Source organism: Cheilinus undulatus, linkage group 16, assembly GCF_018320785.1.
Source record: "Cheilinus undulatus linkage group 16, ASM1832078v1, whole genome shotgun sequence".
In the NCBI taxonomy this organism is placed as follows: domain Eukaryota; kingdom Metazoa; phylum Chordata; class Actinopteri; order Labriformes; family Labridae; genus Cheilinus; species Cheilinus undulatus.
Window position 1 is genome coordinate 31,506,597 of NC_054880.1, and position 19,255 is coordinate 31,525,851.

At 36.9% G+C, this 19,255-nt stretch overlaps 1 protein-coding gene across 3 annotated transcripts; it reads right to left on the reverse strand.

Moving 5' to 3' along the window:
- Positions 1 to 1,892: 1,892 nt before the first annotated feature.
- On the reverse strand, positions 1,893 to 12,731 carry LOC121523381 (CMP-N-acetylneuraminate-beta-galactosamide-alpha-2,3-sialyltransferase 1-like). Of its 3 annotated transcripts, XM_041808248.1 has the most exons (8): positions 12,482 to 12,730; positions 11,855 to 11,914; positions 7,445 to 7,706; positions 7,151 to 7,347; positions 6,804 to 6,983; positions 5,657 to 5,702; positions 5,458 to 5,577; positions 1,893 to 4,290 (listed from the first exon to the last, which is right to left on the reverse strand). In XM_041808248.1, the coding sequence occupies exons 3-8, from the start codon at positions 7,676 to 7,678 to the stop codon at positions 4,123 to 4,125; spliced, it is 945 nt and encodes a 314-aa protein (XP_041664182.1). In that variant the 5' UTR covers positions 7,679 to 7,706; positions 11,855 to 11,914; positions 12,482 to 12,730; the 3' UTR covers positions 1,893 to 4,122. The 3 variants fall into 3 exon arrangements, with proteins under 3 accessions (XP_041664182.1, XP_041664180.1, XP_041664181.1); XM_041808246.1 differs by lacking the exon at positions 11,855 to 11,914 and having other exon boundaries at positions 12,482 to 12,731; XM_041808247.1 differs by lacking the exon at positions 12,482 to 12,730 and having other exon boundaries at positions 11,855 to 12,431.
- Positions 12,732 to 19,255: the final 6,524 nt, after the last annotated feature.

The following is a 19,255-nucleotide window of genomic DNA, read 5'->3' on the forward strand; positions in this document are numbered from 1 at the left end:
AAAGCTGAAAATCCCAAAATATCTGGAGCCCATCCTGAATTCTGAACAAACAAGTTTGAACAACACTTGAGACCAAGATTAACTATTTTGCCTCCAAACATTTTATTGTTAAGCAAAACTGTAAAAAGTGTCCCTAAGGCAATGCAAACACATACAACCCAATCTTAAACTCCTCAAAAAATGAAGATCAAAGTGTCGAAGAGAATGCAGGGAAAAATTAAAATCACAGCTTACCCTTTATGGGGCATGGAACCATAGACTTCCTTTGGCCTCCCCCAAACTCTCTCTGATGCAGCAGACCCAGAATGAATTTTCCCAGCCAATCGGGGGGGTTTGGCAACGTCACCGAAAGTGACACTACACCATCCGGCCAATCAGCAGTGGCCCACATCATTTCAAAATTCCTGTTTCCTCCAGAACTCAAAAATGCTGTTTCACATCTCTTTTGGTTCTAAAAAAATGACCCTAAAATGAGAACTAACCATGATAAGTTTATTAAACACAGATTATAAAGGTGGATGGTGGTGCTAAATGTCATGATAGGTTTTGTTTGTGTAGGATTTCTGGCAGCTACTGAAATTTCAGAGTGAAAAATGGACCATACTGGACATACGCCCATTTGTGTAAAATGGTGTCTATGTTAAACATATAGCCAATACATCTAGCAGCCATACTAATGAAGCTTAGAGGTGGTTCATGCAGGACATGGTAGTCATATGCACAGCCATAAACAGCTGACGGCCAGCTAATCCCAGTTATCGCCTCCCAGCTCCCACAGCCAATCACAGCTCTTTCTCTATTTAAATAATTTGTACGTCTCACTGCAGCTCTCTCTGCAAGCAGCTCTTGCAACCCTCCTCCACCCCAGCTCCTTCTTCATTCTGCTTCTGACTTAATCAATGCCATTCTGTTGTCATTGATGTCTGCTCTGCTCTGGGTCTTTGTTGCTTTTCTGCTGGCCTTATGCTTTCCTTATCAGCATAGAAAGAGCAGGAAGAATGGCGACTGTCCTCTCTCTTGTTCCTTCTCTCCTCCAGCACTACTGCCTGCAACAGATCTTTAAAAGGGATAGTAAGCATTTACTTGGTTGGTAAACTCACTAACAAGTGTCCAATTCCCAATTCATGACTCCTATCAGTCTGCCTAACTAAGACAACCCAGGCCATTAAAAAAAAATCATCTTAAATATCAAGAAAATCTAAAACAATCAAGATTAGTCTTTGTGAGTGCCAGGGAAATTTTAAGGTCTATGATGCCCCAACCTTATTTGACCCATTTTCCTGATGGCCCATTTTAGCTGGATTCACTCTTCAGCTTATAATTTTCAACAAAGGCAAAATGGCCAATTATATTCTTTAACGTCTGTTCAAAATTCATGGACAAATTCAGCATGTCTCTGAAGAACAGACACATTTTAACCCCTTAAAGCCTATTGAATATTTGATGCACACTTTTATGAGACCTCCATCTAATCAACATAATCAATAAATTACTTGAAAACCTTTTTAATACAATCTGATAAATGATAAGAATGCCCTCCAGTGGATTATCAATTTAAAAAAATGCCTGATGTATCAAATGTGATACAAAACAATCGTGAAATTTTATAGCATTTTTTTCTTTTTTTTTTTTTATTTTGGTAGAAGGATAAATAAACATTTCAGCTCCAAAAAAATAAAATGAAAAGAAGAAGAATTTTCTGGCTATCATTTGAGTTATCAGGTGTTAAGGGGTTAAGATATTTTCAATCATAGTTTGTTCAAAAAAAAAAAAAAGAAAGAAAACCATAAAACTGCTAGCAATATCTCACATCCCTATAGAAAGAGCACACAGCCCATTAATTACAAAACAAATGCAGAAGTATGATTATAATTCATACTAATCAGCCAAACTTCAGTGCAAATCATTTATTACAGTGGCAAATTAAAAAATAAAAACATTTTGGCACAGATTTTGATTCACATAAAAAGGGTAAAGGCTTCTTGAGTTAAAGAAAAATAAGTCGCATTCTGCAGCACGCATTACATAGAATATACAACGATAAATAAACATGATTTTCAAATTATTTTACACTCTTTTTCTTCTAGTTGTAAAAAGAAACGGTAACAAATAAGTGCATTTGCCTGATAGTTGAGCTGAGGAGAGTTATACAAACATTACAAGAACGAAACAATGACATATGCCCATCTATACTCTAAGGTGTGGATATTGTACTTAAAAAACACGTTACGCTTCCTTTAATACAGTTTGTCAAGCTGCCAATTTCAACAATCAATCAGCGCCTCAGAGCTTGAAGAGGAATTTAAACAGTTGCTAAGAGTCAACTGGCTGCAATGACAGAGTTTGGGATGAGGACAGAGTAGATTAATGGAGAATCTTGTTACTGGAGAAGGCCAGTCTTTGACACAAGGTTTTAAAGTTACTTGAACAAGTGACTAAATGCTCTTTCTCACAGTGCAAAGCTTCTGGGTTTACATGGGAATTATTATTTTCTTATTCAGTCTAATTATCACCAAGAAATAGCAGTCCCTGTATTCTGCTTATTAAAGGCAACACAAATTCCTCTAAACAATGACGCTGCTCCTAGAATAACCAAGTAAAACTGGCGAAATATAGGATATTACTGACCTCAAGTTCATGGCATGATTTGGCGTAGGTTAGTAGTAATAGTGATAAAAGTTTATTCAGTCATCAGACAAGCTCACACTGTATAGACAGTTTAAAACAAAGTAAACAGTAAAAAACTGAGCAGTGACTGAAAAGACAGACAGAAGCAAAATGCTTAGAAAAGCCTCTACAGCTCTCTTTTCAAATTAAGTTACCAGCATCCAGAAATGGAAAGAAAACAGGTAAATCAATCAAACTTACAAACCTAAAAATGGCTTTTTTATGTGCCCACTGTACGTGTGCAAGTGGAGAGTTAACCCTCATACATATGCATGCATAAACACAAGGCACACAGGTTTTCAAGGCTCACACTCACACTGAAAACATATAAACATGTGCATGATAGTGCATTTGCATACAGTTTGCATATAATAAAATGAGTCATTAAACTTCATAGACTCCATTCAGAAAGAGTGGATCACGATAATAATAACTGACCTTACTGATATATGTATAGCCCATTTCTGCAGAATGACTATTGAATTTGAGGTTGTTTCAAAGGTAGATCCCCACAGTTCTACAAAATAGGCTATGTAGGAAACAATCACTGAGTAATATATTAATAATAATTAATGCATTTCTGGTGAAGTTCTCCAAGTATTGGATTAAGGCATCTAGAGATGGCTCCAAAGCCAGAATCATCTCACTTTTTATGTATTACTTCTTTGGCAATGGAATTTGAACAGTAGCTAGTCATACTGTCCTGATTTATATTGTATCATCGAGTTATACAGCTTCAGGACAGGAATGAAAAGTGGAAGTGGAAGCTAATTATAGGGTCATTTTCTATGGAAACTGTACATCGTCTCACCCAATTGAAATCACACAAATTCACTGGCTTTTTTTTTAACAGAGGTCCCATTGCAAGAAGTTTCAAATCATCTGGTCGTGAATCTTTGGTCTGAATTCAACTTTACCTACAAACGACCCAACACAGAAAATAAATTCTACTCCACCTGTTATCTTACGATGAAGTGGCAAAAATATTTCTGTTGGAATCTGAATGTGTGTTGTATGGTTGTTTGTGATTTTTCTGAATACTTTGTTGGATCAGCTGTGTCCATCGGTTTCCATCCATCATCTATACCACTTGTCCCATTGGGGGTCATGGAGAAGGGCTGGAACGTAGAAGTTTTTAGACGATGGACAGAATTGACCAGGTGGGTGACCAGTCAATAACAACTTGGACACCAAAGAAAGACACAAATTTATCCTTATATTCCAACCAATGAACTTGTCTTTACAGTCTATGGGAGGAGGCCAGAGTACCCTGTGAGGACTCAGTACTGTACAGGGAACACTTGCAGACTCCACACAGGAATGCTTGTACAACATGGGATTCAACACACTCTTACTGTGAGGCAACAGTGCTAACTGGACCACCCTGCAGCCCTCCATCAAATGAGAATAAATACATTTAAAAGAACTGAATTCTCTATTTGTTGACAAGACATATCACCGCCCCAAATAAAACTTGATTTTAAGTTGCCTTGCCAGTTGCAGGACAGTGTTATACTCATGAGTTCCTGGATGCAATCCAGTTCCTAATTTTTTGTTTCTGAGTGGTTCCCAGTAATGACTCCAGTTTCCATCTTTGTCAGCTCCAAAACCAAACACATGGACCTGTGAAAAAAAAACACAAACATGAGCAAAAACATTCTTAATTAACGTAAAAAAATGTAACTTTTACTAATGAGTGGTTAAAAGTTGACAACTGGGCCACTGAGGGAAAAAATCGATACAGCATAGTATGACGATATTTTCTCTGGTGATATATCGTCTCGTCCACCAAGTATCGTTTTTTTTTAAATTAATTGCTAATATGAACTTAGTCTATGATAATGGAAAAAAAAAATCAATTGTTCTGACAATTGACTGTCCAGTAAGGTCAGCAGAGGTGACGTCATAGAGCGGGAGAAAGTTAGTACAACAACCACGGCAGCACCAGGGAAAGGACATTAGGAATGCAAGCAGGGCACGAATGAGATGGACATGACAAATGAGGTTTGCAAGAAGTGCTGCATGAAAATAAAATACCACGGAAATATGACAAACATGGGGGCAAGACTAATGCTAAATCAGCTAAACAGCTGAAAAAATTCTCACTGTATTGCAAAATGTTTAAAATTGCAATAATATCAAATCCTGACCCAAGTATTGTGATAATATTGTATTGTGGGGCCACTAGTGATTCCCACCCTATTAACTTCCTGTCCATTTATTGGGACAGCCAAAAAATGTATAAAATATTCTGTTGAAATTAATTTCTTTTTAAAGTATAAAGGTAGAAAAGTAATCTTTTGGATTAAAAAAAACAGTTTTGAAGGAAAGAAAATCCAACCATCCAAAATTTTTGTTATTTCAGACAAGGAAAAAATTGGAAATTGGAATTGGCCAATCATAATCAATGCACCTCTGGTTAATTACTGCAACAGCACAAAACAGTTTAAAGAGAACAAAGTTTTCATAGATTCTGCCTCTTAAATTTTGCTCTTAAAGTGCACAAGATTGATATATGCGATTCCATAACGTCATCGTTTTTCTCACGCTGGAGCATGCCCCCAGAACCCCACCCCAAAATCCTGTGGGGAAACACTGGTGGTTGTAGGATGATAAAACATGTGGTAAGTCTGACAACCAGAATGGGGAGCATCATGCCTGTTCAAACTGGTGGGGCTGGGGCCTCATCAAATCTAAATATTTCATCTGTGTGTCAATCATGAAGCTGTTTTGGAAACACTGGTGGCATTCATAGGAAATACAAAATACACTACAAAACAGTAAACTCACCTCATCACAGATATGTAAGGCCATGATCAATGCCATGAATCCAGTGGAAGAATATCCGCCTTTCTTATTCAACCATATTTCATGAACATACTTCATAAAGGCAGGGTTGATAATCATCACCTGTATTGCATCAGATACATGAAGCATTTAATTCACATGAAGGAAATTTCATGGTTAAATCATAAAAAGTCACACTCACCAAATCCTTGTTAGCCTTAACCTTAGATCTTATTGGCATATAGGAGCTGTTGAGGGAAAAAAAAAAGTCAAACTCAGAATCAAAGGAAGGACCTTTAAAGTATAGAAATTCAAAATAAGGATGCGACCAAAACCTAAGTCACTAAGCTACTAACTCAGCCAATTTTATTTGGCTGAGTTGATACCTTTAATGTCATTTTTTGCCGCTTTAAATCCATTTTTGCCCCTACCACCAATCGTTGCCTCTGTTAACCCATTTCTGCCACTATCAACCCCTTTCACCCCTTTTTATGCCCATCTTTTCTAATTTAACTGCATTTCACTATTTCTAATGTCCATTTTTGCCACTTTGAATCCATATTCAACACTTTCAACCCCTTTTTACAACTTTTCTTCCCACTTTAACCACTTTTAACCAATTTTTACCACTATTTACCTGTTTTCACCCCTTCGTATGCCCATCCTTCACAATTTTAAACTGAATTATACACAGCTCTTTGCTACAACATTAACAAATAACAAATTTGTTTGTTGCTTTGATAGGAGTGACTATTATTGAGGTTAAAAAAAATGTGGTTTTCACAGCTTAGCTTTACTATGGACTATAACTTTGCTGACCTCTTTGGGCCCCCCATTTAGCAGGGTCCAGAAGGCTTTCCCCTTATGGGTAGCCTTGATGATGATACATGTCCCATTACAGCTGGAAAAATTAAGAATTTCTTGGCTCATCTGCTGGTAATATTTCAGGTAATAAAAGTACTCAACTGAAAATATTCAGCATAAATTTAGTCATTTAAAAATGTAACTAAGGTATTTAAGTGCAAAAAAAGTTCCTTTGACGAGAAAGGACAGACTAGACAGATACGTGTGTTTTACTCTGAAGCATGTTGGCTGTTAAATATTTTGAGGTAGCATGCTTAATAAAAATCAGTAAAAGATGCCCCCTTTTCATTTTAGCAGTGCTTCCCAAGCAATGAGGGAAAGGTAAAGAGTTTTTACAGCAGTCTAGAACAACCATTGAATTTCTAAAAGCTTACCCTACTTGGCAGGTGGCAGGTAGAATATGTAGTGATGTATACACGATGACATGAAAAGCAATATTTTTGCTGATCTAATTATTAAATAAAATTAATAAAGAAATGACGCACCGTCCATGAAATCCTGTGGTAAAGGCCTTCTCCAGCCACTCTAGATCCATTATCTTGAAAGGAAACAGCACAAGATGAGTGTTGTTGGCCAAGTCTATGGCACTCTCTGGATACATGACGTGATGCGTTGTCCTTGTGCCGACATCTGCTTCAAAGCCTGCAACTTTAGCGCTGTTCATTCTAAATTTTAAACAGAGAAACAAACCAGTAATTTGCAGAAATATTTTGAATCAGATTAGAGATGTAGCCTCTGAGGAAAAAAAACGTTACTTTATCTCTCACTTTCTAAAAACTCTTCATAACCAACCAAGTGTTCTGCAGCGTTCCCAAGGGGCCGGAGGATTTACCTTATGATGACATCGTGGAAGTCTATCAGACGACCATAACGGGATCCCTTCAGGTTGCCAGAATTCCCTACCACAGCACACGTCCTGCATTGGTCAGGGTTGGATGTGAATCTATCCGGATTGGGTGGGAACATCTGAAACAGTCTATTGACTGTTTTATTGAAGACGTCATAGCTGCGTTTTTCAATCTGTAAACGCTGATAAACACACCATAGACTGCTATTAGAGGATTAAATTTTATGGTATTTTAATTTACTGAGTCTACTACCTGTAAAGAGTTTATTTGCCTCTTACCTTCCACCAGTTGAAAGCGTCCATTGGGAGACTGTACTTTGCTGACAAAAATGGGACCATGGATTTTTGGAATCGTTTCGAAAACCAATCCTTCTCTTCCAATAGACAGCTGTCACAGGAACAGACGGGCAAACTTTCTTCCTGCCCTGTGCAGCATTGTATGTTGTAAACTCTTATGAAGACAAAGACTCCAGCCACACACATTAGGAGGAGTATCTTCACTTTTGAAGTCATCTTCTCCGAATTGGGACACTCTTCCAAACTGTGACATATGACCAAATAAAAAGATGAGTCTGCATTCATAAATCAGAGGTAGAAGAAAAATAAAATCACAAATATTACAAGGCTGTTTGGTTGTGCAATATTAATTTTATCATAGCAGTGTTGGGCAAGAAACTCAAAAAATGGAGCAGAAAAGAAGAAGAAGAAACAAACTTGAACTACAAGAATAAAAATGAAATATAAATGAGATTTTAACAGATGGAAGTAGGAAGTAGGTAAATGGAAGTAGGAATAAACACTTGAAGAGCGAGGCAGGCTCGAATGCTGGTGTAAATGAGTTGGAAAATAGCTTCCTCAAGGGGAAGTAAGGAATCGATTAGGGAATCGTTCAGATTAAATGTAAATGATATTGACGGATCGAACCAAATGGAGCTTCTTCGATTCCCATCACTAGGTAGAGTCACACCTCTATAATAAAGTCAAATATACAATTTACAGTGTTAATTCAACTCATTAAGAGTTAAATTTAACACTTTTAAAGTGTCTAAATTAGTCCACACTGCATATAGTCAAACTTCACTTTTGAGAGTCTTAAATATTTTACAATATGACACAACTGTTGCAACTCTTACAAATGTGTGATTAGGTGAGTCTCCTCCGGCAAGAAGAAAGCAGAGTCAGCCTCATAGCATGCAATGCATACCAAGAAAAAATATCCATATGCCTTTTAGGAGCACCTGAAGTCACAAGCAGGAACTCTAACTTAGTGGATAACTTCACTCATGGTGTAAATGTGTCTCACATAAAAAACAACAGTTCCGTTCTTGCTGAGTACATAGCTGTTTTGGGATGTGATGTTGACTCGTTCTCTCACTGTGTGCTACTGTGAAGCCAACAGAGTCAGAAAAAGTACAAGAGTATTGTACTCAAGTAGAAGTAAAGTTACTCGAATTAAAACTTACTTAAGTAGAAGATACATTTCTGAATTCAAAATGTACTCAAAAAGTTTAAGCACCCAAAACCCTACTCAATTAAAGTAATTTGATTAGTTTAAATGTAATAGGTTACTTCCTACCCCTGTGACACAACAAGTATATCTCTAGCCTTAGAAGTTGTTCACTAAAATTGTAAATCTGCATTGCACTGCGAGTGGAGTGTAGTGTAGTTGGCTAACTACAAGCAAATCTACAAGAAATTCAGCTTCACTACAACAAAACTACACCCAGGACAAATGTTGCAGGCTAAGGTACAGTGACACAACAAGAGCAGCTTGCTTAATCTCAGGAAACATCATTAACGACACCCCTTTTTTCCTGATTCTTCTTCTTTTCATCATCTTTCATTTGTCTTTTGTGCGTTACCTTTTTTTGTCAGTACTAACTTTATAGGCTGTTAAGTTGGAGTGCTCTGTTCTATACTGACGAGCCTCAACTTGTAAACTTGCATGAAGTCATTTGGTTTCACAACAAGCTGAAATGTTTTGGTGACGGCAAAAACAATGGTTAGAGTATAACAATATCAGGGACTTTTTTTTCAGAGTCTCTCTCTTTAACAGGTCATTTGTACGTATGGTTGGTTAACAACAACTTGACTGTATTGATGATTGTTTACTGTGGTGTATGTCATGCTAGTTTATGCAGGATTCACCTTCCCCATTAAGTATGCTGTCTGCACATCCCTTGCAAGATTAGACACGAATGTGTCCATCCTCCATCAACTTTCTTGCCATAAATTTAAAAAACATTACATTTCTGTATGACTGAAGATGTTGCTTATCCATATCAGGACAAAGGAATGTTTTATCATGTTCCAGAAAGGTATGGCCAACACTTTTGTATAAACTGCTTCTGCAAGAGCGGAGAGTGAAAATCAATATTTAAAAACCACAATAAGATGAAATGCATACGCTTAACAGAGGGCTTCAAAGTTAAAACAAAGTTTGCAGTAATAACTTAAAAGAGGACACAGAGTTGGCTGACGTGAGATCCTCCAGGAGGTACTTCCAAAGCTTTTGGGCCTTTCCAGTAAGGGCCCCTTAAGTCAACAGTCTGGATCCAAGAACAAACAGGGAGTGCCTCCAGATGATCTCAGATCTCCGGTCAGGTTCATGAAAAGTTATAAGACCTGAAATCTAAGGGTAACCGTTATGCTAAAATTAAGTAGTGTTTGAAATTAAACTTTCTATCACATTTGATTGAGGAAATGCTGATTGATTTTATATTCTTAAATGGACAAACAGACTTTCATTTCAGGATTTTTTTTTCTAGCATGCAGCAAGCAAAGTAATAGTGCAAAAAGTTTCATCAAATTTCTATCAAAAGTTCTAGTATTTTCAGAGCTTTAAGATTTTTCAACCTTTACATAAGAAAAACAAAAACTTGACATTTTCCTCATCCCATGAAAAATTATGAGGAATCAATCACCTAGATCAGGGGTTTTAACAATTTTTTTGCCAAAGCCACACCTAAGATCAAGCTAAAATCTAAAAGCACGTCATGTTCATTATCCAAAATAGCCTCTTTATCTCATTTCAACTCATCTTTTTTTCTTGTGTAGTTCTAATATGTGGTTGTGCAAATTCCCACAACACACCTAAATTTGCCTCAGGCATACCAGTGTGCAATGCCACATTTGAGAACCCCTGTCCTTATTGCATGGTGAGTCAACCCAACTGTATCTGTGCATTGTGGTTTCTCAACTTGAGCTCAGAAGAAAGTTTTTATTCTCAGCTATCAGATTACCTTTTTCACTCAACCGTTCTATTCAATCATCTTGAGGTCACCCTGGTAATAAAAACACAAGTGCATTGCCCTGAACATGGCATGTTGGGGCTTTTTTGATAATTTTCTCGAAGTTTTCAATCAAAGCTGTTGCTGATATTCAAGGCTGTGATAATCACCCTTAAGGAAATCCAACTAGTATTTAGTATAAAATTTCATTTTTTGTGTTGTTTTGGGAAAGGGTTAAATTCCTAAAAGATAATATTTGATACATAAGGTCTTATCTTGAATTTAAAAAAAGGCAAAAAAGTTGTGAAAAATGTTACATTTTGGTGTTTTTCTTTTAATTACAAACACCTAAACAGGCATTTAAAGGACGAAAACCCTCAAAATGATTTAATATTTAATATACTTGATCAGGTCAGATCTTAATTTAAAAATCATTTCAAAAGAAGTTGGAGAAAATATTCCTGTATATCATTGTTATTAGGGGTTTACCGATATTGGCTTTCGGGGTCGATATAGATTAGAAGTAGCTCATGTGACTGATAACCACGGTTGCAGACCTGGAACCAATATGCATTTATTTAGATGTATACAATGTATTTAATGTGTCAGAGGTAAAACTGCATGATCAAAAAAAAGTGATGGTAAACAAACAATTTATACCTAACTCTATCAGCATGAAAAACTGCACAGAGAAACACAGCAGAACCTGGAAAACAGGAGGTGATGCCATATGCTACCAGATTAGGCTAAGTGCTGATTGGCTAGTACTTATGAGACATCGAGCCAATCTGACTGTGTATGTAGGACATTTGAGTGAAAAATGAAGCCTGAGGGATGATAATTGCCAATAATTGTCCAAATGCCAAATATCGCCCTCAATTATTAAGGATGCAAAATATTATTGATATGATATCAGAATGGGCAGATTAGCTCAAAAATTTAAGTATATTGGCAGATATGAACATTTCTGCTGATATTTTGGCTGACAGACCTAAACCAGCTTTGGTCTTTTCTCTATTCATCATCATTCCTTACACTTCAAAGTCTGTTTAAAGGACCAACATTTGTTAATTTGTTAATCCTCAATTTTTAAATTGTGTGTGTACTAGAATCAAATATTGGTATCAATATTGGCTAAAGATGTAAACATCTGCATCAGCAAAACTCCACAATCATGCAGCCCTAGCAAAAATCCCTATAACCAAGCCAATAATAAGTTTGTATTGTCATTTATGTATGCTGCTATTTCAAGTCCCAATGACCCTCAGCATAACAATCTCTCTAACAGCATCTGAGGGTTAAACAAACGTCTTAATTGTATTCACGTGCTTCCAATAGTTTTATTTTTGTTCATTTATACACTAAAAAGAGCCCATCTTCAGTGCATTATTATATAAAATTTTTTTGTTAAAGTCTCATTATCTATGATGGTATCAATTTCAGTTTAAGTTTTCATTACCTGGTTGGAGAGAAGCCCAGCGTGAAATTCTATTCACATGCCCGTTTCTCTTGATTCATCCTAGCAGGGGAGTTTGGAAAGTCAACTGAATATTTATTGAAAGCCTTCACAGAAACAGACAGGAAGTCAGTGTGCAGTCTATGGCTGAGGTGTGGAGGGGTGTGGTTTGTACAGAGGGAGAAATTACAAAATATGGCTAGCTGATGGAACATTATGGCCAAATTTCCGGATCATTTCAGTTTAGTAACAATACAGGAAGCATGCCTAAAGAGGATTCCTAACGGTAATTTACACAAGTCCGATGTTTTAAGTTTCACAGTTCAGTTGAGCCAACCGTCAAGCCGTTTCAGTTTCAAGTATACCGTTAGCTTAATAACTAAAGACATAATTCAAACGTTCCTCTTATCTCACCAAACATTCCGCTCAAAGAGTTGCCCGACACGAATGAACAAGTCTCCAACCTGAATTACTGTGGGCTATAGAGTACAGCAGAGGAAATTTACGACTTCTGCCGCTTCCTTTTCATGACTATGACAAAGAAAGTAAAAAAAGAGGAAGGAGAAAACTTCTACGAAGGCTGCTTTTGATAGACGAGGATGCGTTTAGAAGTTTAGAAGTTAAGCTTACCTTTTCCCCATCGTAGCAAACCGAGCGTAACTAAATCCGTGCTGGGACAAAGACGTACTCTTTCCCCAAATGATTGCCCAACGTTGATATCAGGAAACACGGACGCATGTAACCTGACACGCCAGATTGATTTGTTTCAAAGAAAAGAGGGCCACCACCTGCTTTGCAAGGTTATGACGCACGCGGATCACTTTGGCTTCACACGTATGAAAATGCTTCAACGCTAATACTAATGGCTGCATATCAGCGACCCTCCGCTGATCGATGGTCGTTTACAAAAACGGTGTTGAAGATGGGGGAGACCGGGGTTGGTTTTCACATTTTATAGATGTAGATTAAAACATAAAATCTAACAGTTGTGAATCCAAACAGAAGCTTAACATCTTGAGCTCAAGTACCATTTTCATTCTTAATTATTATTAATTTTACACTTAAATGGGAAAACGTGTAGCCTATAAATATTATGGAAATTAAATTAATTAATTAATTCTTATTTTGTATTTTTCTCAAAATATGTAGGCAGATTTACAGCTATATCTCCCATGATAAGTTGCCAATTTTATGCTAAATTTCAACATTTTCACCTATCTGTAATGTTCATGAGACACTCTTAACAATTACTCACTGTCCAGGTAAATATAGACAATTTTAAAATATAACTGGAGTAAAAACATGCTGAATATCATTGTTTTTAATCTAAAATTGAATTGCTCTCCCTTACGTGACCAAAAACATAAAAAATGAAGTTTTCATTGATTGGCCAGAAAACCATGTTGTCTCAATTTGGCACTATATTGGAAATTCTTGAAGCATTTCATTTTTACCCAGAAAGCCTCTGTGTTTGGCACTATCTTGCAATGCAAGCTTCGGCTGCATGCCTCTGATAAGCTGTTTGGATCTGCTGGAGACCACAATAACAAACAAAAAAGTGCTTATTTCAGCTCAGTTTTCCACTTCAACAACTGCCATACATTTTTATAAAGTAAACACATCATGCAGACTGTTGCTTGCCTAATTATCCACCATTAGAAGAATCAAGTGAGCCAACCCCCTTGCAGTTTTCCCTGTTTGTTCGTGACCAAAATGCCCCATGCAAACACATAAGAGACACAATTTTTGCCATCACACTGGTTAAAAAACATATTTTTTTATTTTAGGCTTTCATTCTGGAGCTTTAATTTTTTTAGTTTTTCCTGTTTGTCCCCAAATGTCAGCCATTTTCACATTTTTGGGATGAGGGGGAATTGCTTATTTAATCTATTGAATTCATATTGTCATTTATGTGTGATGTCCATTTTTGGCCATGACCCTGGAGGAAACAATTTATTAAAATCCCAAAATAAAAAAAGCATAAAATCAAAGTTGTTGCTCATTATAAACATATTCAAGGCTTTGATAATTGACGACAATAACAAACTTTAAAAAGTGCTTATTTCAGCTCAGTTTTCTACTTCAACAACTGCCACAAATTTTAATAAAGTTAACATGATATTCACACTGTTGCTTGTCTGCGTATCTGTCATTAGAAGAACTAAGTGACAGCCACAAACTTACCTGAAAGACAAATTACCATTCAGCTCTTCTGGTTGGGTTTTGCAATTTACCTTCAGAAAGTTGGAGATGTGAAAACTCTGGCGTTCAGTAAGGCAGGGAAATCTGAATGGAGAGTGATGCAGACTGCCAGAATATTGTGAGCTGTTATCTCTGGATCAAAAATGTCTTGCGATAATGTTGTGATGTGCTTGTGATAGCAGTTGCTCTGCAGGTTTATGTGCAGTTGCCAGGCAACTCAGGATCTCTTCCTGCTCAACAGTTTCCATTAAAGTTTCTCCCTTTTTTTTTTGGCCTGCAGAGTCTCCACCTGCACAAGATGTTCCTCTGTGTACTATGGCTGATAAAGTATCCCCTTATATCCACAGTTAACTCATTACTCATTATATTAAATGTTTGACTGATAAACTGTTAAGGAACTACTGCTTTATGTGTTGTGTTTTGTGTGTTGTGTGTAATTGTTACTTTTCTGAGATGTCCTTTTCACAGAGCAGCACCACTAGACTGCTCGACCTTCAAGACCAAGGTGGAAGTTGAAGGTTACTGTTGAAGTGCTGCACAAACATGACAAACACATGAAGCTATTGTTCCAAACTGCATGAGTTGGAGAAGAGTAGACTTACTTGGATTTGTCTCTTTTTTTGTCCTTTCATTAAATTTTTGTGCTTCTACCATAGGTGTTTATAAATAAAAGCACTTAATCAGTTTACTATAATTTGTTTGAGAAGTGTTATTTAGATAAACTTCATTTATTTTTCTTGTCCATCTGACCTATTGACTCAGGGCATGGCTACACCCCATTATGATGTTCAGTTTATTTAGTAAAGGGAAATACAATCTGGCATTTGTCTGACATCAACACAAATATTTTTATTTGATTTTGGCAAAACCTTCTGCCTCGTTTGAAATTCTCCATGCTAAATTGATGCGCTTTGGTCTGGCATCTGCGAAAAATAAAGATCTAAACCCTTAAGAGTTATTTTAATATTGTAAGGCATTAGTCCTTAGGGACAAAAGATGTCAGCTTCATAAATTCAGCTGTAAAAGTATTATAGACTATTATTTTTTTCTAAGGGCTGAGATTTGTGCCACTAGGAACTGAATTTGAATAATAATATTAAATTTGAATAGCATGATTAATGTTTTGAAACTGAAAGTTTTTGCTTTGAAACAGAGTTTTTTTTTCTTTGAAACTGAACTTTTTTGCCTTGAAACTGAATTTTTTGCTTTGAAACTGAATTTGTTTGCTTTGAAATTAATATTGTTTGCTTTGAAATTGAATTTGTTTGCTTTGAAATTGTATTTTAGTCACTTGAGCATTCAACTCTATATATTCCTTAAATTCAAAAATAAAAATTCAATTTCAGTTCATTCAATTCAAATTCAGTTCTACAACTCCATTTCAGTTAAGCATGGCACACCGTTTACGTCATCCACTTCCGTGAGGAAGAGTAATTGAGCACAGAGTCTCAACTGAGCGGGACTGCCGAAAATACAAGAAGAAGAACATTGCGTTTTTCTTCCTGTAAACGATGATAAATATGAATAATTTTAAGTTTAATACAAACCTGATTATTGGGTTCCTGGCCTTGAGACATCGTGGAAAAGACGCCAGCTCCACTCAGTTCTTCTTCCTATTGTACTTTCGGCAGTCCCGCTCAGTTGAGAATCTGTGCTCAATTACTCTTCCTCACGGAAGTGGATGACATAAACGGTGTGCCACGCTGAACTGAATTTGAATTGAATGAACTGAAATTGAATTTTTATTTTTGAATTTAAGAATATATAGAGTTGAATGTGCAAGTGAATAACATACAATTTCAAAGCAAAAAAACATTGAATTCCAAAGCAAATGAATTCAGTTTCAAAGCAAAAAAATCAGTTTCAAAGCAAATAAATTCAGTTTCAAAACATTAAATTATTTTCAAAACATTAAATTTAATTCAAATCATGCTATTCAAATTCAATATCATTGTTCAAATTCAGTTTCTAGTGGCACAAATCTCAGCCCATAGTTTTCAGAGTGTGTAATTGTGCTGTCCCTAATGTCTGTGGGTTGAGAATTGAGGGATCCCAAAAGCTGACAATATAAAGCCCTGTCGTCAGTAAACAGCTAACCTGACCCAGCAGATAGACTGTTTCCTATATGCATGAATATATTTTACGTTCATCTAAAGCTCCCATAGAAAGCTTTTGGAAAGGGCAGGACTTAAACAAAATGCTTGAAAGGTGATTGGAGGAACATTCCAAAACGGCATTGTCGGCTACCGCTGCTTGAAGGTGGAGGTCTCAGTGAATCAAATTGATGCCAAGGCTGGTCTACTCTGCCAAGACAAGCTTTCACTGTGGGTCTGTGCTCTTGTTTTAAAAAGAAATGTTGTCCAGTTCTGATTAAACTGCCACTTTCCCACAGCTACATCCGAGCTAACAGCTACCTTGGCAGCAGCCATTGGATACACTAGCTAACCCCATCTGTAAAGATCGCAAACCTGTGGCAAAAAAGCGGCAAGAAAAGCGAAAACATCTTTTCTGTCATGAAAAGCTTTCAGTGTTGCTGTCTGTGCTTGCTTTAATAAATAAATGCCATCAAGTTCTGACAAAACTGCCACTGTGGCTAAGTCCGAACTAATCACTCCATATTTCCATATTCTGTCCCCACACCAGTCAGGCTTTAGACCTAACTTTTCAATAACTACAGGCCTTCTTAATTTTACAAATGATGTTTTTATCTCTGAACAAAGCAAGCTCACTGGTGCAGTTTTACTTGATTTAACTAAAGCCTTTGATATTGTTGCTCACTACCTACTTCCGGATAAGCTCTACTCTATTGGTGTCTCTCGGAGTGCTCTGCTTTGGTTTAATTCATATCTTCACAATACACGTCAGTGTGTCAGTCTTAATGGCAGCCGGTTCGACTATCTAATCATTGAAAAGGGAGTTCCACAAGGCTCATCGCTTGGCCCACTGCTTTTTCAATATTTATAAATGATCTCCCTAAAATGTGCTCAGACTGCCAATACACCTATATGCCGACGACACAGTAATTTACACATCCAGTAAAAATCAATCTGCCATTGAAAAATCTCTTCAAAGAGAGTTTGTCTCTATTCAGAGGTGGCTCTTATCCAACAAACTACCACTGAACAAAAAGAAATCCTGCAGCATGACGTTTGGCACTAGACAAGCCTTTGGTGACTCTCCAACCTTAAACATTTCGTTCAATGATGGCTTTCCTTTGGAGCATGTAAATTCTTTTAAGTACTTAGGCCTCTGGAATGACCCAGTGCTGTCCTTCAATGTGCATATTGACTCCATAACAAATAAGCTTAACCGGAGCCTAGGTTCTCTATATCGTTCTATAAATTGTTTCACTCTGCAAATGAGGAAAAAAATTGTAACATAACTACTACTACCAATACTAGACTATGCTGACACTGTACGACAGAACACTACCGAATCACATGTTCAGCCACACAATGTTAGATACCACAGCCTCTGTAGATTCATTTTAAGATGCTCTTATCAAACCCATCATTGTACCCTCTATGAAACTCTTAACTAGTTACCTTTCAAAGCAAGAAGATACTTCCATCAGCTCCAGATAATCTTTAAAACGATTCATTTGACAAGTCCTGCCTATTTAAAACAACATCTAATACCTTACCTTATACATCACCATACCCTCTCAGACAAGCCCAACAACCTTTCTTCTGCCTTCCCTTCACCAAAAATGAATTTGGTAGACAAGCATTTAAATCCATAGCCCCCTCTGACTGGAATAACTTACCCATTGCCATAAGAACAATTAATTCACTGAGCCTGTTCAAGAAATCATTATTCACTTACCTCAAAACTCCATGTCTGTGCTTCTAATGTAAATGTCTTCTCATCATAATATCATACTATCTCTAGTCACTCTGGCACATCTATTGTTATTACTGTTTCCGATATTGCTATGCTTTAGTCCTCTTTATTGATATAACTTATCTTTTGCTCGACTCCTTCTAAAATCCACACCAAATGCACAATGTTCTTATGTCTTTGTATGTAGGTATAGTGGAAAAAGGGATTGATGTATGGGGAGGTGGGTATTTGAGAGCCTTTGTTACATGTATGTTTATGTACATGTGTTGTTTTTCTATGTTCTGTGTTGGACCCCCTCTAAAACGAGATGATTCATCTCAAGGGGCTATCCAGTAATAAAGTTACTAAAGGTACAATCATAGTCCTAACTGACTGAGCTCAGAGATAGCAGAGGAGACAGCATTATGCTGTTAAATTAGTTGAATCATCCCCATCATACAGAACTTTGTATGAAATAGCATCATCATAGAAAAGCTTTTCTTGTACTGTCTGCAGCAACGACACAGAGCCTTTTCAAGGAGGCATTCAGAAATACATGCTGCCTGTGCATAATGCACAAAGTCGATTTGAAATGCTGTCTTGTTTTTTGTTTTTTGTTGTTTTTTTTTTGCCAGATTGTGAGCACATTAAAGGGATACTTCAACATTTTGGCAAATTCACCCATTGCCATAATTCCTATAGTCTTATTTCCATGAAATAATCATGGAACATTAAAAGAGACGGAGATGTTTTAAAGTTAAATGCAAAGCCGGAACTACATTCCAGACATGGCTGCTACACTGTGTCATTCCGCCCAGTGGTCCACTCAAGAAATAGTTCTGAGTATATGCTTCATGTGTCCTAATGTTACATAATTATTCATTACTATTTCATAGCGTGGTGAATGTGCAGGTCACAACTTGTCCACAAGAGCGTTTTGGAGTCATTGGATTGTGTATTTGATGAGTTTGATGAGGGAGATCAAAAATTCCGTCTGCTAACAAAGCGTTCACGGTGCAGCTGGTTTAATGGTCCCCCCAGATCTAGAAACAGCTTGCACCGACAACTAAAGGAAACAGACCTTATTACTGAGACTATAGGAATTATGGCAATGGGCGAATTTGCCAAAATGTTGAAGTATCCCTTTAAAGAATTGTCAACATTTATCACATAAGTTATTCTATTTGTCTATAGTGATACATGTTCTGGGCTGTAAACCAGGCTGTGTAGTGATGGTAGAGTTGCAACATGCAACGGCAGATGTACAGTTGACTGTGTGATGTAGAACCAGGGGTTACCAAGCACTTGTGAATGTTTACATGTCATTGCTGAATTGCTTTGGTGATAAATGAGTTTAATCTTTGCAAAACCTTATTTCTA